Here is a 22,298-nt window from a genome sequence, read left to right as displayed (position 1 = left end):
TTTGCAACATGTTTATTACGTGCTTGGAACATGTTTACGCCTGTTTTTTATTGCGCCGCCCCCGCCCCCAATGTCCATACAACAAGCTTCCAGCGTGCGTTCTTCCACTCTGTCCAACCATCCATCTTCTATGCCGCTTAGCCTCAATAGGGTGGTGTGGGTGTGCTGGAGCCTATCCCAGAACAAGCTGGGCTGGTCACCACCTCTTTCCCACATCATTCATTGTCTGTGTCTGACCTTTTCCATGTGTGAGCTAGCTAACAGGCCAACAACACGTTCCATGTGAATGTTGGCAAGCGCTCACATGCATGTTATTCTGCACCACAATACTTCTGTTTACTGTTATTATTCCCACCATCTTTCAACAACTTTATTTCTGTTGCACGTTTAAAACGATGTTTTGGTGCACCCGCAGAAATGGTTCTGTCCCCTGTAGTGGTGAGTCTACAACGGGGGACAGACAGGAGCTATTTATCTGCAGACCTCAGTGTCCTACCTGGGGAGTGAGGCTGGTGGAGCTCAGAGAGGTGCAATGGCCAGTCCATGCAAGCATTTCAAACCAGCAGCAACACTTTAAATTTAACCCTTTGTTTCGCCGGGAGCCTGCCTTGAGCTCCAAGCACAAGGGTTATGTGCTCCCAGCGTAAGTAGGCGGGCTGCTGCACTCTGCACCCCCTGAAAGCGACGAAGAGAGGACTGAGAATTGCAGTAGTCCAGCCTTCATGTCGGAACAGCTTGTATTGCTTTCCCAAAGTCCGCCGCTGCCATGCAGGCCGCGACCAAAAAGGTAACACTACATATTGGAGCTGCTGCTGCTGCTGCTGCGTTTCTGTTTCTGAGTTTGGAAAAGTGAACGCAAGGTGTACATGACCAAAAAATATTCCATGTTATCAAGAATGTACCTGTCACAATGTCAGTGCTGCTGACGCATTGAAAATAAACCCCGCATTTCCATATTTCTACGTTTTCTAAAAGAAATTGCCATTGAAAATGATGATGATACAAGAGTGGTGAGGAGCTAAGAGTAGCATTGCTGCTCCTGATGCCTCCTGGACGCCTCCAGGTGAGGTGTTCCTCATAACATTCCAACATAAAAACACTCCGCTCATTCAGGACGTACACACTGACAATTTTTCACACATTTCTTGAAATTCCACATTTTCTGCAACAAAAATTCCCTTTGAACGTAAAGATTTCTTCCCATCACTTTTGTCAACCGAGTCAAACCCTTCCAACATGAACATGTCACATTCGTTCCCAGTTTACACAGAAGTCCACTTTGTTCTGGCGCAGAAATTGGCATTGAAATGAATGTCATGTTTCTGCCAGGGCTGTCAAATGATTCAAAAATGTAATCAGATCCATTTTTAAATGAATTAATCATGATTAATCACCATTAGCGACTATGTCTGTATCTCATGAAGAGAAATAGACGTGGTATATATTTATATGTACTCTCAGCTCCCAATGAACGGAACATGTCAATCAAGCTAAAAGACACCACACACGTCCAAACATCTATTTGTCCAACACCAGCCTCTGTAATAGTAGCAGAACATTTGGACCACAATAACCGCGCTATTAAGAGCAGTGAGGAGTTGCGTTCAAGGACATCAAGTAATTTAAGGTACTTTTGCTTGTTTTCTGTGTATTTTCCAGCATGTAGCAAATTATACATGCCAGTTCGGACTTACCAAGTGAGTGACGGGAATCTTTTGGTTTATTTACACACACACAGGCACGATCACAATGTCACAATGAAGTTGGAACAGACTCTGTGCGACTGTGGGGACGCTCCGCCGCGCTTCCGTCCACCGTCATAAGAGAGTGTGGTGTGGTCGCTGTGGTGCGCATGCATCGATGACGCTAAACAATGGAACCTAATGAATAGAATAAATGAGTTAAGGCGTTATTTTTGACAGCCCTAGTTTCTACGTTTTGCCACGGGTCGGTTGAGAAGCAAACTATTCCAGCATCAGAACATCCGGGTAACATTTTTCCATCTCCCAAAAATTCCCACTTTTTGCGTAATTCCAGTCATTGTTCTCCTGCTAAGAGACGAGCAGCACCGGACGAACGCGCCAATCATTGGATTTGCTTGAAACACAAATAAGGTTCATTTCATCAAAATCACACATACACAAGCGTGTGTGCGCGCGCGTGTGTGTGCGTGCGGTAGCCTTCTCGACTCTATTGATTAAAACACACACACACACACACACACACACACACACTCAGGCTCAGATGAATAACTTCAATCTTCTCCTGGGATGGAAAATATGGACATAGCTTAAAAGCTCTCAAGTGTATCGCGACTATAAATCAAGCTCCCTTCCTCTCCACGTCCCCCCCTCCGTCCTGGATCCCCCCCATCCTCTTTATAATGCTCTGATCCTCTTCCTCCCCCTCTCATATTTCTAATTGATGAAGCTGCTATTATTGATCCTCCTTGATGAAATGGATGCTCGGCCATCTTGTTGGCCAAGTTTTTGGGTTTATCTCCCACACACACACACGCGCGCGCGCACACACACACACACACACCATCCACGTGGGCGCTGGCGGTTTGGAAGTGAGGGACAGCCCGACCAAAAGACAGCATTGTCGCCGTTGTTGCTGTCGTGTCTTCGTGAGAAACGTTGACTTTTTTTCCGTTCTGCTTCCCGCTCGGAAGAATCTTCTGAGGCTCACTGACGTTCAACATGTTTGCCGTCGCTCGCCATTCAGCTCCCCGTCGCTCCAATTTCCCCCGTGTAATGTTCGCGTCGCTGGGGAAAGATGACGTTTGCTTTCTGAGCTGTCAACTTCTCGCTCCGTCTTTTTCTCCATCTGCTTGAGTGAGGAAGCCTCCCCCTGGCTCGTGCTCGGCCCTCTGCCGGCGAGCACCTGACCTCCGTGTTGTGCGTGTTGATGACCAGGGCCGCGTCTCACATGGAATACTTCAATAAGTATACTTTGGTCAGGGTGCAGGGTGCAGGGTTCCTGAGTGTGCCAATTTTGCCAGCGTAGTGCTGTCCCAGGTCCACTAACAGGACATGACGATGGCGATATTTACTCACTCCTCCTAGCTTGTTCCTGGGCCACCGTTATTTCAAGTTAGCTCCTCCCCGATCCAAGGTGGCGACTATGAGGTTGGCAAGTGTCCATCAACGCACACTCACCATTCTGGGTGTTTAGAGCAGCATTTTGGGCACTTATCAGCCTCAACAGTCGCCATCTTTGCTATGTAGCGGAAAGGCTGCCTCATCTGAAGCAGGAGGTACAAACAAACAGTCCTTTTCCTACAATCAAGAAATGTGTAAAAAAGCTGTCAGATATTGTATGGGGCCATCCAGGTGTTGGTGAAAATAGTGCGTTGCAATTCACCAGTCAAGGGAGAGAAGGGGAAGCGAGTAAATATTGCGATCGTTTCTGTTAAATGTAGAACAGCAGCCGTGGATTTCACGTGCACAGTACCCAGTAGTACTTTAACCTAGCTGAAGTGTACCCACGGAAGTAATGACACACTTGTGGGGTCTCATCCATGAAGCAAAACAGGGCCCAAAAGTGTGTCACCAATAAAAACACAAGCTGCCGTGTGGAAGCACATTTGAAGTGGTGCCGTGAAATAATAAGAATCATTCTAATGTGTTAGCAATAAACCTGCAGTGGAAGCCGATGGATAAGATTTATCCATCGTTGCATGACAACGTCACGCCGTTACTGACTTGAAACTCCTGTGGAAAGTGTTGCTGTTTGACATGACACTGATGGATATCATTTATCATAAACAGCATCACGCACCAGTGGATCGCATTGGCTAGTGATACATGATACATGATGATATCAACGATACAGCAGGAATGCAACGCAGCACTTGAATGCTTCATCATTTTATTTTAGAATGGTGATAATATGATGTGTTCCATTGATATCAGTTGTCAAGTAAACCATTAAAAAGCCCTGAGTGCTCCGTTTCTCGCATGTCTTTGGACAGTTTACCACAAAGTAAGACCGTTTGTGGTCGCATGTGTCATCAGTTTATTTACCACGGCCTTTGTTTGAGTGGATAGTGTCAGAGGTCAACTTACTCCTTCCTTTTCCACAAATGATGGGCTGTTCTTTTGTTGTGCGTTGAACAAACATTAGTCGCTCATAAAATAGTGATAACGTACCTAATAGTTTGATGGTGTTAATTGCATCATCACGTTAAATCAATATCAGTCTGGAATTGCAGCAATTCATTTTCGACATAGCTAGCTTACGTTCATCTAAAATGTGGCATCCGTTAGGAAAAGTGTAGAAACATGCTCACTAAAAATGGAAATGTGTGTTTTTGAAGTTCTGTACCACGTTCCACAGCGGACTCGCTCATCTTCCTCTTGTTCATAAAGCCGCCGCTGTGTCCTCCAAACATGACGTCTTTACGGGCCTCCAGCTCTCCAAATGAGATTTCCGCCTCCGTTTCGGTGAAGTTCCGCTTCTTCGTCTCGGCTCCTGAGCCGCCATGATTCAGAAGAACCGAGCGAAATGCAATCAAGAGTCATCAAATAGGGACGCCGCATTCACGAGCCACTTTGCATTGACCATTTATGGCGAATTGAAGGCGTGGCGAGGGGTGGAGTTGTGTCAATGCTTTTTTTTTAGCTCTGAATATTTTTGTCTGTGCGCACATTTTGGGTTTCTGGTGTACGCAGACTTTTAGTCTTTTTCCACGCACAGATTTATAAGTGAGGTCCCACGTCATTTCTCCTCCTGTGTGTAGTTTGTTTTGATGATTTCTTTCCGTTTGCCTGCCTTCAGCCAACCGTTACGTCGTTCGCTCATGTTGATCTTTTCTTCTCCACGGGGGTCTTCAGGAAAGTTCACCTGCATCGAGGCTCGTTTCCACCTGGAGCGACAGATGGGCTACTACCTGATCCAGATGTACATCCCCTCCCTGCTCATCGTCATCCTTTCCTGGGTGTCCTTCTGGATCAACATGGACGCGGCGCCGGCCCGGGTGGGTCTGGGCATCACCACGGTGCTGACCATGACCACACAGAGCTCCGGCTCCAGGGCCTCCCTGCCCAAGGTGAGGACCGCTCAAACGCACCCTTTTTCTTACTGTGGTCTGTTCTTGGAATGGCATTCATGTTTGGGGGGGGGGGCACGGGTAAAGCATGAAAAAGAAACAAAGACGAGGACAACTTGAAAAAAGCAAAATAAATCTTTTCCTGTGAGGGATTTTCAGATTAAAGAAAAAAAAAAAACAGTCATCGCTTGCGTGACCCAGTAGGATTGTATAATTATGTCCAGGGAAGCTGTAATCCCCAACACACACACACACAAACACACACACACACACATACACACACATACACACACATATGCACACACACAGTTTGTCGACATTAGGTGCTTCATGCGCTCTAAAAATTGAACAAGTGAACCGTGATTCCGCTGCAGTTCAGCTGTCACAATAATGATCACACAGCACAGCTGAGCTTAGGTGAGCGCGCGCACACACACACACACACACACACACACACACACACACCTGAGAGCACACTCTCACGCTGCACATCCAGTCGCTACACGTCAGATGAAGCCGCATGAAGGTGGAGATTAGGACGGGAAAGGAAGCAAACAGGAGAGCGCTCTTAGCGCTGTTAGCATTTTTAGCACTATTACTGCTGTTAGCGCTTTAAGCACTGTTAGCACTGTAGCATTAGTTAGCATTCATTAGCATTAGTTTCCCGTTCATTCACACAGCAGCGCTCTTGGCTGAGTCCCTCGTTATGAATCCGTCGTTGTGGTCTCTTATTGTCTTTTATTAGTCTTGCTAGCGAGGGAGGAAAGAGCGCTGACAAGAAGCTCGTGAAAAAATGTGAGCTTTGTTTCACGCCGAGCTGCAGCAGACGTGCGCACGTTGTGGAATGTCATCAGTGATGCTTTGGATGATGCGATGATGATGACGAGGCACGTATGAGATTATGACCGTAGGCAAAATATCACGCTTCCAAGGTATTATAATTACAACTGCAAAATATTTTATTTTGAATGATCTTTATTGAAAGGAAGAGCAAATCACTTTTATGAACATGTATTTAAAATAATTTCAAAATACCTCAGTTTTTTGTAAACAACCCATAGATGAAGTTTGCTGTGGCTAATCCTGCAACTCACGTCACAGCACCACAAATATTTGCTTTGTTAAAAAAACAAAAAAAACAAAGCAAAATGCAAATAAATGCAATCACCAACATGCAACTCCACAAAACCGAACATCAGCACTCAGACTTAATTGGTCCTGCGACGGTGGTTACCAATTTACTTAGTCAAGTCCGGTTTTCGGCTTTGTGCTAAGTGCGCGTTCACACGAAAGCGGGCGTTTGACGTCCCCAAGCGATCCCCGCCAGTGTATTTGTCAAAAAATGACTACGTAATTATGATGGAGCGTCATGAGGAGTTCCCAAAAGATGATGACTGCTAAAAGCAACACTGACCGCTGGCAGCAGAATGCTGCGCATGCAACACGCAAGTTAATGCTGATTTATTATACTAATTATGCCCTACTAGTCTTTTCATTCATCAACACTCAACATTGCACAATTTTGACATTTTAACACTGATCCATTTAAAAAAGAAATAAATTGAAGCAAAAACTTCTTGTTGTATGTCGCAGTGACCACTAGATGGCAGTGTTGAGGTTGAGTACTCACGCAAGGACTGCAGTGACGTTTGTGTCTGCTAATGCTCTTTTTTTCCATTTTTTTTTCCATGTCTGCTCGGGGACCTCGTAGTTGTAAATAAATGGTGACGCCGCCTCCGAATGAGTTCAACAGTGAAACGGTGGCACTTTCAGTGCAGATTTTAAGCTGAAAGCCTGGATCAGGTTATGAGTTTAGCGTTACCGTGGTGATAGAGCTGCTTTCAAAGAGCGCTACCTTCGCTGAACACGCAAGTCCGACTTTCCACTTAACACAGTTCGCTAACCCGCTAACTCGCTTCGCCGTAGACCCCCAAAGTGGCTCAAGAAGGACACAACATAAATTGTTTTTAAAAACTTGCAATGTTACGTTATAATTTCATGGTGTTGTGAATGTGCAGTTCACAAGTTGTCCACAAGAGGGTTCAGGAGGTGTTGGATTGTGTATTTGCTTGCGGTGGCCCACAATATATGTCGTTCAGACATTTACCAAGTTTCACTTCTGTTCTGGTCATGTGATTGTTGGAGCAGCTGGGCTGTGGTTGAGGGGTTGTCACTTGCTGTTGAGTGGAGAGTAAACTCTTTGTCCCGCTCATCCTCCACTCGTGTCTCCTTCTCAATCACATCTCCGCATTTGGTGACCCCCCACGCGAGTCGTAGCTTATGTCGACCGGCATCAGTGACAACAGCGCGGCCGTACGAGCGTCGCTCCATGCCAGGCGCTAAGTTGCCTGACTTCAGGCGACGCAACCCAGCACGTTGAAGCATCGTGGCGGCGCTGCGTGCGTGCATGACAGTCGTTGGGGCATTCAGGCTTGGTGGCGGCCACTCGAGGAAGTGGCGGCCACTCGAAGACTAACGTTGACATTCAAGTGTGTGAGCCAATCACCACAAGCGCAGTGAAGCGAGTGTGAAAGTGATTTGTAGGCGGAGTTTAATCAGCCGAAGATGCAATCTTCCAAACTACTGTGTCTCCCCCTTCACCCCCCACCCCGCCTGCAGGTGTCCTACGTTAAAGCCATTGACATCTGGATGGCCGTATGTCTGCTCTTTGTTTTCTCGGCGCTGTTGGAGTACGCCGCCGTCAACTTCATCGCTCGTCAGCACAAAGAGCTGCTTCGCTTCAGACGGCGGCGACGGCACATGAAGGTCACTACCTCCTCTCTCTCATGCCTTCTACGCTCCCATTCAACATTCAACATCTCCAAAACGCAACAACCACCATCTCTGACCCACACACACACACACACACACTGTGTCAGGCTGATATGAACAGTACTGCACCCCAATAAACAACCAGCATGGGAGCGACAGCGTTCTCCAATACGGCCGTGAGGTAGCGATAAGTCAGTGGTGTGATGGATTGATAGCAGCAATTAAAAAACAACAACGCAGTTTGTCAGTAACAAGAAAGAATGGCTTTTTAGTCACATGCTGGCCTGCTGGTTAGCATGTTGGCCACACAGTCCGAGTTGGAATCTCCGTTGGGCAATCATCTACTTGTTATTAACATGTTATTAGGGTCGGGGGGTGCGCTGGGGCCTATCCCGGCCATCTTTGGGCGCACCCTGGACTGGTTGCCGGCCCATGGCGGCTAATAATAATAATATAAGACTTATAATACACACAAGTAGACAGATGAAACACTAATGCTGGTTTTCAGCTTCCAAAAAGCACGTGCACACCAAAGCGTGAGACGTGAACAGTAGAGCTGCACGATGATGTGATGGTAAGCGGACGAGGCAGCGTGCTTATCATTGAGACTAAAGATGATTCCCAGCTTGTGAGATGAAGTGGATCAATAAAGGAGCGGCTGCAATGTTGTCAGGCCCAATTAAGAGGAGCAACTATTTGTTGTGTGGAAGCCATCATGGAGGCTCGTTATCCTGAGCAGAGAAGTAGAAGCGAGTATCATGCGCACGGCGCCCATCCGAGGTATCGATCCGCAAGTACCCGACGAGTAGGACAAGCTCCGTGGCCCGAGGATGGCGCCCTGAGGGACTCCACACAGCAGGGCACTTGATTAATGGCCGCATTGCGAACCGCAAGATCATTGATTGGCGGGTCAGCCACTGCTGAGCTTTCAGGTGCATCTCGCTCACCCTTTGAGAGCCAGGAGAGAGATAGACAGCACATCGACCCAAATGTGCCGGGCTTTCAATGATCCACATTCATTTGCTTCATTCATTCGTCGTCACAGCCACAACCGTCACCACCGCTTCTGTTGTAAGACACACAGGAATCTCAAACTCACAGCAACAGCAATGGACGGGGAGGGGTCATAAGACAGAACACTACTTCCAATTGTGGTGCTAACACAAAATGACAGTGCAACATGTAGCAGGTAAGTGAACACACATAGGCCAACTACTACTATGGGGAATAATAAACAACTCTAAACACGTAACTTCATCAACGTTTTACAAACCAAGTACCCCAATGCATGCTGGGAGCCGGCATACCCATCATTGGACAGGTCTTGATCATGGTAGGGTGCTATTCATAGTGTGCAATATTTTGTTTAACTGTGGCGAAGCAAGCTACAGAAAAAAAACATGGCTTGGCTTAGCAAGGCTGTTTAGCTCGGTGTTACTGCTCTTACCTCCCGTTCCGAAAGATGAGGGATCAATCCTGGTTCCACTTATTATTTATCCACTTGCACCACGGATATGATATATGAAACAAAATTTGTGCAACATGTGTCACCGTGTCCGCTAAACATCCCTTCAAAATGAAAGCACCTGTAAACTTCAAAATCAAACCAAGAATTGAGCAAACGTAAATGACAACTCTCAACGAAACATACCTATGGAAACGTAACAATCCCATACAGTCTTTAACCTTCTCATCGCTTCATTGCGAGTTGATTGTGAAGTAAACACTACACAGAGCATTGTGCCGTACAATATTCTTCAGGCAATGAACCAAACGTATTTCTGTTGATGAACTTTAAAATGCACACAATAAAATTAGAATTAGCAGGGTGCTTCGGTAATGCGGTCTTTGTCCATAAAGTAGCTTTGATAGAGTAATTAGTGAGGAATACAACAACGCTGCGTCCTGCGGGGAGCAATCACAAACCATAAAAAGAGGTCGGTGGAACGATCCCAATGTCGATATTACCGATACAGTGGGCAAATCGATCCCAGTGCGCAGGTAGTTGTAGCATAGTAATCTGCAAGAATGCAGTTCGGTGCCTCCTGTAATTCTTTAACCCAAAATGACGGCGAGTGAACAAGAACTAGGGTTTTACCGTACTTGTCAATGTGAACGCACTTATGCGCCCAAAAGGCTAAACGTGAGTACGGAAGTGCACCAAACCAGACGCATCCATTGTGATCAGAACCAGGCGTCCTGGTCATGGAGGGACGCTGCCCCCTACCGGCTGACCTCAAAAACCGCATCAGATGAATGTCCAACACACACACTTGTCCCCGAACCTGTTTGTCCCCATCTTAATATTAGTTTTGTCCAAGTCCTGTCCCAGAGCTCCCACGTCATCATTTAGCAGGAAGGCAGGAGGCTTGTTGGTCATTTCTTCTTCTTGTTCGTCTCCTGGCTTTCTTCTTGGCTCCTGTGGGTGCAGATATTTGAAGACCACCCCGGCGTCTTCCATTGATGTCCTGTAATTAGCGGTGGTCAAACATCACTAATCTCTCAACTTCCTGACTGACAAGGTGGACCAGCGCCTTGCTCTCAGGACGAGAGAAGAAGAATTGTCTGTTAGCTTTGTTTTCACACTGAGGAGCTTTTATTCCTATTTTGGCGACGCTTGATCACCTTTACGTCACTTGAACCTTCATCGCCAGAAGTTTTTCATCGGCGTGGCCAAGGTGAGACCATTACTCACATAGGGGTGGCAGGAAGTTGATACCCGAATTGTCTAAATGGCCAGTAGGGTGGCCATAGACATAGAGAGATAGACATAGATAGACGCCGCATCGAGCGCTGAGCCGTACGTCAACGTCGCCGCCATATTGGATGTGTCAAGGCTGCGGCGTAAATGAATACAAAGTAAACGTACTTACTTTTACAAAGCACCTATGTACAAAGAAATGTAAGCTAATTCCTCTGGTTTATACATTCACACACACACACTAATATACTTGGGAAACAGCTAGGCAGTAAAAATGTGAGAAGATTACATTGTTTTGGGGGGTTAGGCAGAACCACCATTTCCGCTTGGACGCATTTCACTGCAGCACACAACAGTGACGGAGCTACGGGGCCACAGACACAGACAGACGCCGCATCGAGCGCTGAGCCGTACGTCAACGTCGCCGCCATATTGGATGTATCACGCACTAAGCTACTTGGGAAACAGTCAGACAACAAAAAACCGAGAAGATCAAATACATTGTTTTTGGTGCCTCCCAAGTATACTGTATGAGAGCGTGACACATCCAATATGGCGGCAACGTTGACGCGCAATGCAGCCTCTGTCTGTGTCTGTGGCCCCGTAGCTCCGCCACTGTTGTGTGCTGCAGTGAAATGCGTCCAAGCGGAAACGGGGGTTAGGCTAAACTTCTGCACCCACAGAGCCGCGTTTGTCAAAATGGTCCCCAGCCGTGGGGGTGGCCAAGGATGACCACGGCCACCCCGCAGCTCCGCCACTGTCGCCACGCTCCTGTGAGGAGAACAGACTTCCCTTCTAAGATGGATGTTTCTGTTCCTACATGAACGTACGTGCTGATGATGACCACTGTGGCCCCCCGCTGGGCAATGGAGACATTTGAAATATTTCATGTGGCGCGGATGATGATGATGATGATGGACTGTTAGGAAAGACAGGCGGAGTCATCGCCATGACACCCAATCACAAGACGACTTGTTGGACAAGATGGACTGGAACCAGGACCAGAAAGCTTTCACAAGACGGATGGTTTGGGGGTGGGAGGGGACACCTTCCTAAAACGAGAGGAGACCGCCTGAGACGGGTTAGCTTCAGCATCCTGCTAATCTTCCTCATCCATCACGTCAGCCCGAACAGGAAGTATCTCCTTCTCATCAGCACCTTTGCCTTCCTCGTGTGGACGCTTAAAGTCCTGTTTGTGATCACATGACATCAGCGTGCCCTCGTTGCTGTCTGTCAGGACGCCATCGTAGCTACGCCCCCGTCTCCTCACAGCACCTCTTCCCCCATTTGTCTCCTTCTCACGTCTTTCTGTCCTCCACATTCATCACAGAGGCAGCAAGAATGTCCAACATCTGTCATAGTTTAGCTCAAGGACGCACAGAGGTCGTCTGTTGCGTGCGTGCGTGCGTGCGTGTGTGTGTGTGTGTGTGTGTGTGAGCGAGAGAGCAGTAATACATGGTCTGGCCTGGACCCAAGGACAGAATGGGGACACGGGGCTAAAAATGGATGTTACCTGATGGGCGAGCACGTGCACATGCACACGCACACAAATGGTTTTATGTCTGCAGTCGTCCAAATGACTGTTGGTGCTGTGAGAAGGGGCGGGGCTTACTGGGGAGACGTTTTTATTGGTGGAGTGATTTGTTGCTGCTGCAGAGCTTCTGCGTCACTCCTCTTCATTTTCTTCTTCTCATTTTTCTACTTTTTCTTCTCCTCCGTCTTTCTTTTGTCTTCTTCCTGTTGTCTTTTTCTGACGTGTGCGTGTTGCAGGAGGACGAGACGGGTGAGGGTCGTTTCAGTTTCCCGGGTTACGGCGTGGGCCCCGCCTGCCTGCAGGCCAAAGACGGCATGGCCATCAAGGGCAACAACAACAACGCCCCGCCCTCGGCGGCGCCGGAGAAGAGCATCGAGGAGATGAAGAAGCTGTTCATCAGCCGCGCCAAGCGCATCGACACGGTGTCTCGCGTGGCCTTCCCGCTGGTCTTCCTCATTTTTAACATTTTCTACTGGATCATCTACAAGATCATTCGCAGCGAGGACATCCACAAGCAGTAGACACACCGCCCACCCCCGTTTCCCCTCCCCATCTGCATGGCTGCCACGCCCACCCCTCGGTGTGGGAGGAGTCTGACCAGACGGGTGGGGGGGATCATGTCCATCACAAACTTTAACCCCGCCCCTAACAGGAAGTAACAAAGCAATGCAACAAGAATATTTACATGCTGTCCCCCGTCACCCTTTGACCCCTCCATGACACCCAGCAGCTGCTGTGAGATCACGTGACTGAATTAGAACGAGAACCGAGAACGCTGACTCATCGTATTTATTTATGTGCCAAACAAAGGTCATGTGACCACCCTGGACGTCCTCGTCCCCCCGTTCCCCGGTCAGGACTGACAGAGACGTGTTTACGTCTAATTAGTGCTTCCTCGCTGTGACCCCTCCCCCCACCATCATGTGACACGCAGCTTCTCTATGCAACCATCCATATGCAAACGATGCCGGCTCTGCCCTCATCCATCTGCCAATCGTGTGCTGAGGCCCAGTGCATGCTGGGACTTACTTTTATGACTTCATCAATTCTATTTTATTTGTCAAAAAAAAAAGAACATTCCATACCAGCAGGGGGCAGCAAAGTGACAAGCAATTCCTAACTTTCTTAGCATCAGTTAGCAAAGCTATTTTTATGTACTTTGCTTAGTTTGACTGGAAACGACATTTTGCTATCTGGCAACACGGTTAGTGACAGCTAGCCCAACCAACTAGCTTAACATCAACAACATTCTTCTTTATATTTCTTGTTTGACTTCCTCCTGCTGGTTTGTCGAGAAACTTATATTCTTCTTTCTGTTCTTTATCCTCGTTCGCTTTGTCACGTTTTCGCCACCTGGGCTCCTTCGTTGGCTAGCATCACCTACCGAGGACGTCTTTTGTCCATTTGACACGCAAGCGCGCCCTCTAGTGGTTAAGCTTTCACAGGTGTGAATGAAGTTTCCTCATTGTTCTCAAACCTTTTCTAAAAGACAAACGTATGTTTTTTGTGTCCATCTCCGTCGTCGGCGCAGCAACAGCACCTGTCAGGATGTCAACGTCAATTTTTTGTGACATCGTGTTGGAGCAAAGTGATGGTTTCTCCGTGCCATAGCCACCGCCGCTAGCTAGCTAGCTAACAGGTGATTTTGTGCCATGCGGGGCGGGGAGGGTGTGAACATGTCATTCCTACAAGGACCTACAAACATTTTGTGCTTCCATTGGAGTAGCTTCTCCTCCGGCGTGAGATCATGTGACTTCTTATTAAATGGGGGGAGGGGGGTCCGAGCGGCTTCTAGAAGATTAGGTTGGATTTTGAAGTAGCATGTTTGATTTTTTGATGAATTTAATTCCAATTTGTTGCATTTGATGGGCGGCTGAGACGACGTTGGATTTGTTGATTTGCTTCGCACACGTTGGAATGGCCTTAATTTTGCTTTCTGTTGTCAACTGGCACCAAGTGCAAACGCTTTGAGTGCATATCTGAGCAGGTTGGAAAAACAAGTTGCGCAAATAACTTATTTTCATTCATCTGAGAAATATTTTGCATGAATATTAAAGAGATTGGCAGATATTTTGCTCGCACAAAATTGTGAAGCAATTTGAAGAGAAAAAAAAGAATGTAGCGTTTCTGCTGTTTCTGTATATATGGAAGTATTTATTGAAATATGTCACACTACTAATTCTATTAACCACAAGACAAAACGTTTTATGAAGCTGTTTTTGAACATTGTCGACAAGCTTGTTGTTTCTCCACTTCAGGATCTGTGTCATGTTCAAAAAAAAAAAAAGCATTAAAAATGGCAAAGAAATGTTTGACGTCTCTGGTTTCTTTTTTCCCCCTACCATGTTTTTGACACATCTTGGTGTCACATTTGACTTCAGCTTTGAGTCGACCATGTTGCTTTTCCTAATCACTGCAGTAACTGCCATTGGCCGCTTGGCGGCAGCAGAGAACACATTGTTGACATTCTTTGACGGTAAACGGGTACTGACGCTTAGCGGAAGTGGAGGGACGCGAGTGGCAGGGAGGACTTTCAATATTAGAGCATATCTGCCAAACATGTACAAGTGCTTGTATGCTTGTTGCACTTGGCTGGGGTCAGTACGCTGATGTTTATGTCACCGCACTTCAGACTGTCGCGTCGTATGAGGCGGAGCTTACAGGTTGGTGGTAAAAGACAACAGGAAGCATTTTAAAACAGTAAATGACTTTAATTTAGTTGTGTGGCGTTCAGGCGAGCCGGCAACACGACGGTGAAGAAGCGAAGAACAAGTTGACCCGACAGGCTAAAAAGAGGAAGCAGGGCACCGCAGGTCGACGTCCTTTAAGAAAATGAAGAGAAGAACCAAAAGTTCTCAAGTCCACCAGTCCGCTTCAAGTTCAGCTTGGAGAAACAAAAGTCCCAAAATTCATCAGCTGGCCAGGGGGCGGGGTCACTGCAGCTTCCTCGGAGGCGGCGGCCATGGTGAAAGAGGGACTGGACAGTGAGTCAACTAAACGCGTGAAGATCAATTTGGTCAAGTCCAATGGTTCCGCTGCAGGAAGTCAAACCTCACTGACGCTGAGCCGAGTAACGCCCCTCGCTGGGTCCCGCGCCCCGGCCGGAACCAAAACTGGGCTTCTGTGCGTTTCCTCCGCGGGTGGGGGGGCCTCTGGGGCCGCCGCCACTAATTCGCTCTCTGGGACCACCAGGTCCTCCCGGGCCGCGAGGCCTCACATCCCGTCTGTCGCCCTCTCGGGCCGAGCGAGCCTTCTTCTCCTCCACGTTCAGACGCACGTCGCCACGTAATTTGATGGGCTGAGGACACAAGACAAGACGACGACGGCAACCTATCAGAACTGAGCCACACTTTGGACGTTCCAGAAGGCCGACCTTGCACTCACCCGACTGCTGAGGATCTTCTGGACTGGCTCAGAGGCATCAAAGATCACAAAGCCAAAGTTAGGAAGTTTGCCTCCGCTGTTAATCCGCAGCTCCAAAACCGTCCCGTACTCTGGAGCACAGGACGCCACATGATTGGTGATGTTGTCACGCCACGTGTTAGCGTTGACAGCGGAGATACTTACGCTCAAAGAATTCCTTGAGTTCGCTCTTGTCCGCATCGTGGGGGACGTTGCCCACAAAGAGCTGATGGGCGTCGGGGTAGCGGACCGCCCTGCGACCTTCAACCTCACCCTGCTCGCCCTCACGAGCTGCAACGCAAACATCACTCAGTGAATAACGCCACTTCCTGTGTCAGCAGGAAGCGATGGGCACACGTACCAGCTCGTGGTCCTCTGTGCACAGGAGGAGCAGCGGGTGGCCTCTGCTCTCGGGGGCGCTGGTCTCGTTGGGGTCTCTGTGACGACGTCTGGGACTCTGACTTCGACTCCATTCGGGCCTGCAAGAACCATGTGCACATTTAGAGTTGTGTTCACGGTGGTCAGCTGACGAGGGCGTGACCTACCGGTGCTGTGGGCGTGGCTTTGACCACGTGGGGTGGGATTCCTGAAACTGGGACAGCCCCGCTGGGTGGGAGATTCTTACTGGTCACGGAGGCCCACGAGAACGGCTGCAAAGACCACCATGTGTCCCGTTAGCATCACGAAGGCTAAGGCTGCGTCTCATATGGAATACTTCAGTGTGTACTTATTTCCTGAGTGTGCAGGGCTGGGCGATAATGGCCGAAAAATAAAACCGGATTAAAAAAAAAAAAAAATTTTTACAAACAATTTGAGTCGCCATTTTTTCTGATTTGTTCCCTACTTTTAAAAGAAAACAACAAATAACTATTTTTGCTTTTGTTTTATCAACATCAGAACAGGTTGCTGACACGCTCAACTTGAACTCGGACAGGCGAGGGTTACAGATTTTTTAAAGCAGAACAAGTGCGGACAGGTGCTAGCAAGCCAAGCTAACTGCTGTTCAAAGCGGTTGCCTGGAAACAATGCCAAAGAAAACCAAAATGACACCAGTCCTGGAAATCCGGGTCCATAATCAGAAACAGGGCAGACGCAGAAGGTGGATTTGACATTAGCAGACGCCCTGATGAATGTAAATTGGGGTTCAACATGTTTACGTTGAGATGACAAACACTGGAAGTTATTTCAAGCCTCGAGGGAGGAGAGGCCACAGCACTACAGGCCCCATCTGTAGCACAAATAAGGCCAGAGCTAAGAGACACAGACTGGAAATGTACAATCGCAGAACAACAGCCTCAAGAAGAGCTTCTCTGAGATACGAGATGAAGTCCTAAACCTTGAGGGCAAGGATACCAAGGAACTACAAGATGATAGCAAGATACGACAAGGTGATAATGCTGCCTTGTGTGCAGCTCTTCAGGCTAAAAACCCCACAGAGGAAAACAGAGCACTCCACAACGATATCAAGGTACTACAGGATGATGTCAAGGTACTACTGGAAGATTATGCAGACTTGCACACCACTTTAGAGGAAGAGAAAGCAAAACAGCAAAGAAAAATATCATTGAGCAAATGAAAAACATAATTGATGAAATTGATCAGAATGCACGAATGAACGATGTGATCCTCATGGGGCTCCCAATTGCACCCATGTCAAAAGCCAGGGCAGTCCCCAACAGAGGAGAACCAGATGAAATGGATGTTGCCTCAACAAAGCCAACTTCCTAAAATCAAAAGGTGGATAAACACCATCGTCACTTGCATCCCACACCACCACACCCATCATCATCATCATCGTCGTCGTCGTCGTCGTCAAGTTCAGCAGCAGGGAATTCCAAATTGCACTGCTGAAACAGGGAAAGAAGCTGAAAGGTACAAACGTTGACGTGAATGACATCGCCAGGAAAGCGCAAGACTTGAGGAAGCGGGGAAAGTTACAAATCACTTTCCTCACGAACAGCAAAATCTACGTCAAGCTAAATGGAGGACCGGTAGAAGCAAGAGTGCTGCCTGTCAAAGATATCAACGACCTGGAGAAATGTTCAAGCTCATATCACCTTGACAGCAAGTAAACGGACGATACAACCCACAGAGAAAGAACCATGCAGTTGTAAGGATTACATTCAGTATCATTTGACTTTGATATCATCGTTGCAAGGGCCTGCTCAACAAGTACTGGAATCAGGAAGTCATGTATTACATTCCATGACACTCACAGTACAACACCAAGCATTAGGTAGCCAGACCTCGAACCACAACGGGCGTCAGGGTAGCGGATCGTCCTGAAACCTTCAACCTCGCCCTGCAACTTCATCCCCTCATGAGCTCACCATGGCAGCCATTGGCCAATGAACTGCCCTGCTGTGATGAAAAGCATTATGGTATCAAGAAAAAATATTTTTTTTTATTTTAAACTCACATTGGTACTTGTCTTGTATATTTCTTAGGTATACCTTTTAAGTGTTAAGTTGCTGTGTGATGATTTTAGAGGACGGCGTGAGTCTGTTATACTGAGTAATGACCTCCTGCGATTTGGGTTGAACGTGATTGGCTCCTGCCAAAGAAAGAGCTACTGTTTCCTCATTGACTCGCAAGCGGCACAGTAGTTAAACAATTAGTAGTAGTTCTGAAGTATAGCATATGTCACGAGATTAGAACATGGCCATAAATTATCCCGCACAGCTTATTTGATTAGATATGCATTTTTGTGTTACTAATAATAGGCCATAGTCAACCACAAAACAGCTGTAATTTATTGATGTATTCTGAAAACGCATGATTTCGGCCATATCGCACAACCCTAGCTCCACATGTACACCATGTGTTTAGCAACCGCTTCAGTCATCACTCCCCATCATGCGTGGTGCCTGGGTAGTAAATGATTCCACCACAGTAAGTTGCTTCTTGGCGGGAGTTTGTTGGTTGTTGCGGTCCTACCGCAAAAAAAGACTAAGCGTACGTCCAGATGTGCCTCAAATGAGAGACTAACACCCACCTTGTTTTCTTCCTGGGCGACGGGGGCGGGCTCAGCAGGTTCCGTGCCAGCGTTGAGGGCGGGGCCTTTCTCTGTCTGCTCATTGGCTGTGTGCGCATCGCTTTGTGTCTCCTGTGTGGCGTCCTGCTTCAGGTCCGCCACAGTGCCGTCCGCCTCCTTCTCCCCTTCGGGTTCTGGTTCTGGGCTCGCTGCCGCTTCCACGTCATCAGTGGGAAGTGCTGCTTCAGAACTACACGCAGCGCGCACACGCACACACACCCACGTGTGTTACACAAAGTTTTGATGTCATTGAAAAGTTGTCTTCTTACCAAGGTGGTGGCTCGTAGAAGGAACTGGACTCTTCAGGCAGGATGTCAGGGGAGGGAATACGCTCCTCCATTTCCTCCACCTCGTCCTCCGACTCTGGATGCAGACGCGAACACACACACACACACACACACACACACACACATTAGACAAACATGCGTCACTGCAGCGACAAAAAGGGGTCGTTACCTTCGGGTGCTTCAGAATCCGAGTCGGCAAAAACTTCATCCTGGTAGCGAAAGACGTCATTGTGGACGTAGAACTTGTTAGCGACGGTCCCCTGGAGGACAATGACAACGTGAGTCCACTTGTAGACGACAACGATAAATAAATGACACAAGGACACTGTATGGACCTCCGGTGCCAGGACAAAGGTCTGCATGAACTTCCTCATGGGCTGCATGTTGTTGGACAGCTCTCCCATCACCTGGACCACCACGCCCTCGTTGAGTGTGGCGTGAGCGTCCACGTGGCGGATCTTAGTGTGACAGTCGCGGAAGCTCAGCGCCATGACACGCTTGTGGATGTCCTTGAAAACAAAGTTCTGATGTCAGACTCACTCGCGTCTTCACGACCTTCACACGCAGAGATGCTCAAGAACGTACCGACTGGCCGTAAACTGCCTCCAGAGGTTTGCCGTTGGCGTCCAGGCCGCCATGCACATACGATGAGTTCTTCCCATAAAACCTACGCACACACACACACACATATCAGCTTGAGCCAGAGGGGTGTCACAAGTGGGCGCATCCACGTGAGCGTACCTGTGCAGGTAGTCGGGCGCCTGGTTGAGCAGCGTGTAATACTGTCGGACAAACTCTCGCCCGACCAGCTGGGCACTTGGCTTCTCCATCACCATTTCTTCTTCTTGGCTCACTGGAGGCTCTGACAACAAACACCATGTTAGCACCCCACAAAGTCACGTCAGTCATGCCTTTGTCTGTCATTTTTGTTGACCGTTTATTCCTTTTGTCGCACATTTACACTCGCGTTTCTTATGTGTTCTTCTTTTGCATGACCACGTTTCCTTACACTGCTGCACGCCATCTGCCATCACTTCACATGCAAAGTATCTGTTTGCTCTCTTGGTTTGGTCTCATCCTTTTCGAAACGTATTATCATACCCCCCCCCCGGCACGGTATCTTCTTCAGTGTCTGTTACGCACGTCATCAAGACGGAGGACCCATCAGCGGCAAAAAGTTACAAGGAGGCCACATTACTTGCGAGTTGCTGCACCATTCTTTCACATGGCTGCTCTGATCAGGTGAGAAAGTTTCACCACCTAATTGAAGACACAATACCACATTCATTTGCTGAAGGAGTTGCACCTTTGGGTGCAAAGTGCAGGTTTGGATTGCACTATTTAAAGTGAATGATTCATCATGGAAAGATATACCACCCTCTGTTCATCTGATTTTCTATTGCATTTTTTTGTACTCTGATCATTTATTCTTAAGTATGTCAGCATTATTAATCATTTATACCCGATTCCCTTACAAAAACGAGAATCTAAGAAACTTCACCTGTACTGTATGTACTTTATTTATTTATTTATTTATTTAGCCGTTGCTGTCCAGGTATTTATCTCACAGTCACCCTAGTTGAATTTTTGGCTAAAAAGTTACTGAATCGTTTTGTATCGTTGTAAATGAACCAATATCGTCCTTGAATCGTATCGGCAACCACAAATACGTGGCCAATCGTGATACAAATCGAAGTACCCCAACCGCAGAGCTAAACCAGCAGAATTGACCAAACTCACCCCCAAGTATTTCATGGCCACAGCGCATTTGGCCAGGGATGTAAACAGGGGCTGCTCATTGAAGTGTGAAAAATGGAGAAAGTGGGCCTTTTTCAGAATCCGACTGTTTTGGCGCATGTAATCGCCATGGGGGGGAAACACTTCCGTCTTCTGCTGCCTAGTCAGTCATGAACTTTCACAACCAATGAAATGTGGGCAATGGCTGACACTTTCTTACAGCTGCTTTAATAAAAACACATCATGATTAGTCTTGAAAGTTATTGTCCGTCCTATTCTCTTAGGGGTGTCACAAGATTAAAAGGTGACCATATTTCTCATGTAGAGAAAACTCTCTCGTGGGAAGAGGGCAGCTACAAGTCTATCGATCAGATTGTGAGCTGTGGCGTGGCTACGTTGATTGATAATACATTTAAACATGGAAGCGGCAGTGCAGCAGGTAGGCTTGGAAGCGCACATAAAGTGCTTTACGCACACTATAAACCTTGAATCCTACTTGCACTCTGCATTCCCAGCATCACTCGCTTGTGATGTGTAGCTGCTTTTTTTGGCGGAATTGAACAGCTGCCACCATGTTAATGACCAAACAGTAAACAAAAAACCCCAATCCCTGCCTTCCATCAAAACATGCGACAGTAGCATTTCACTACTTCCTGGTACTGCCCATTTATGCATCAGGTCTTGATAAAAAACTACACAACGATCAGTAGAAGCAGCTTCAACTGCCGTCATTTTTACTTTTCCTTTCAATCTGTGGGAAAAAAAAATTATATAACGTTTGAAAATGTACCTGCATCGTTTTGTGACTCAGTTAATTTTTTTTTAAGTCAGTGTGTCCTATATTTCGTGTATGTACTTTTCTAAAAAGTAATGTTAAAATATCACTTCGCCTCGTGACCTAACCCCAACTCTGTATCGTGCCACTCCTAATTCTAATACTTTCTGTAGTGTCCATGTTGTTAGCATGTGTTAGCTTACAAACAACCACCATGTGACTCAGCACCAACACACACGCGCGCGGTGCCGTCCCCCGATGGGCCGGTTGAGCCTAATCGCACGTCACCGAGGTTCCAAATGTTCCGTCCAGACCTCCAGATTTGGAGGCCTACAAAGAAGCTAGCAGGCTCAGACTTGCTAGTTAGCCGCGAGCTAGTCATTGTAGCGGAAAGCGGCGAGAGGCAGAGGAAAAGACGCAGACTAACATATATTGTATAATGAGTTACAGATGCAGACAAAAGCCAGAAGAGGGAGAGGGGAGAGGGCAGGCGGCCATGAGTGAAAATGAAAGCATGGCGGGGAAGAACCGGAAGAAGGCAGTCACGACGTGAAGCTGTTGACGGCTGTGGCTTATTCCTGTACAAAACGTTCACAACAAAGTCATACTGTAGATCAAACAAATCTTACCTTACGCAAACGGGTTGTTCAGCATGACAAAAGTATTAATTTATGTATAATATGGCCATTATCCAGCGTGCTAAAGCCAAGTACTGCTAACATAACCTAACCGTCTCCATCCAGGCTATAGACGGTGCCCTGCAGAACGACCCACTTGACGAAAGAAGAAACAAAAAGGTATCTTTGAACAGTAATATGTGAGCTACGATAACCGTTTACTCACCGGAGACTGGTGATCTTATGAGTGGGTTGTCTGGAACAAAAGTTGTCTTTGAATGATGACGATAAGTAAAACAAGCACTTTCACAACGTGCCTCCTCGCTTGCCGGTTTCAGTTGCGCAGCCGCAAATGACGTCCCGCCCCTCAGCATAGATTCAACCAG

At 47.5% G+C, this 22,298-nt stretch overlaps 2 protein-coding genes across 5 annotated transcripts in view; one reads left to right on the top strand and one right to left on the bottom strand.

Annotated features, from left to right (window-relative positions):
- The window catches only part of glra1 (glycine receptor, alpha 1), a 57,704-nt gene extending 43,099 nt beyond the window's left edge, over positions 1-14,605 (top strand). For 2 of the 4 annotated variants that reach the window (XM_054791159.1, XM_054791158.1), the window contains 3 exons: positions 4,839-5,053; positions 7,673-7,819; positions 12,297-14,599. In XM_054791159.1, the coding sequence (XP_054647134.1) occupies positions 4,839-5,053; positions 7,673-7,819; positions 12,297-12,581 (647 nt within the window). In that variant the 3' untranslated portion in view covers positions 12,582-14,599. Of the gene's footprint in view, positions 1-4,838; positions 5,054-7,672; positions 7,820-12,296 lie in introns of all 4 variants that reach the window. The other 2 variants (XM_054791160.1, XM_054791161.1) reach the window with 2 other exon arrangements.
- A 145-nt stretch (positions 14,606-14,750) lies between these two features.
- Positions 14,751-22,298, bottom strand: g3bp1 (GTPase activating protein (SH3 domain) binding protein 1). The gene is made up of 12 exons (XM_054791157.1): positions 22,139-22,298; positions 19,525-19,645; positions 19,369-19,450; positions 19,119-19,292; positions 18,953-19,043; positions 18,766-18,859; positions 18,458-18,686; positions 16,008-16,112; positions 15,824-15,941; positions 15,628-15,753; positions 15,445-15,554; positions 14,751-15,358 (listed from the first exon to the last, which is right to left on the bottom strand). Exons 1-12 carry the CDS (start codon positions 22,284-22,286, stop codon positions 15,113-15,115), a joined length of 1,644 nt encoding a protein of 547 aa, XP_054647132.1. The 5' UTR covers positions 22,287-22,298; the 3' UTR covers positions 14,751-15,112.

This window comes from Dunckerocampus dactyliophorus, chromosome 11, assembly GCF_027744805.1.
Source record: "Dunckerocampus dactyliophorus isolate RoL2022-P2 chromosome 11, RoL_Ddac_1.1, whole genome shotgun sequence".
In the NCBI taxonomy this organism is placed as follows: domain Eukaryota; kingdom Metazoa; phylum Chordata; class Actinopteri; order Syngnathiformes; family Syngnathidae; genus Dunckerocampus; species Dunckerocampus dactyliophorus.
Note: the sequence above shows the minus strand (reverse complement) of the source record. Positions and strands in the feature narration are given on the sequence as shown.

Bases quoted from the DNA above. Each gene is read 5' to 3' on its own strand.
- g3bp1 (XM_054791157.1), bottom strand. From the start codon at position 22,286: ATGCTGAGGGGCGGGACGTCATTTGCGGCTGCGCAACTGAAACCGGCA. The intron at 19,293-19,368 runs GTACGTTCTTGA...TTTGTTTTCAAG, and splicing joins AGGCAGTTTACGGCCAGTCG to GACATCCACAAGCGTGTCAT. The intron at 15,359-15,444 runs GTGAGTGCAAGG...TTGTGTCCTCAG, and splicing joins AGAAGATCCTCAGCAGTCGG to CCCATCAAATTACGTGGCGA.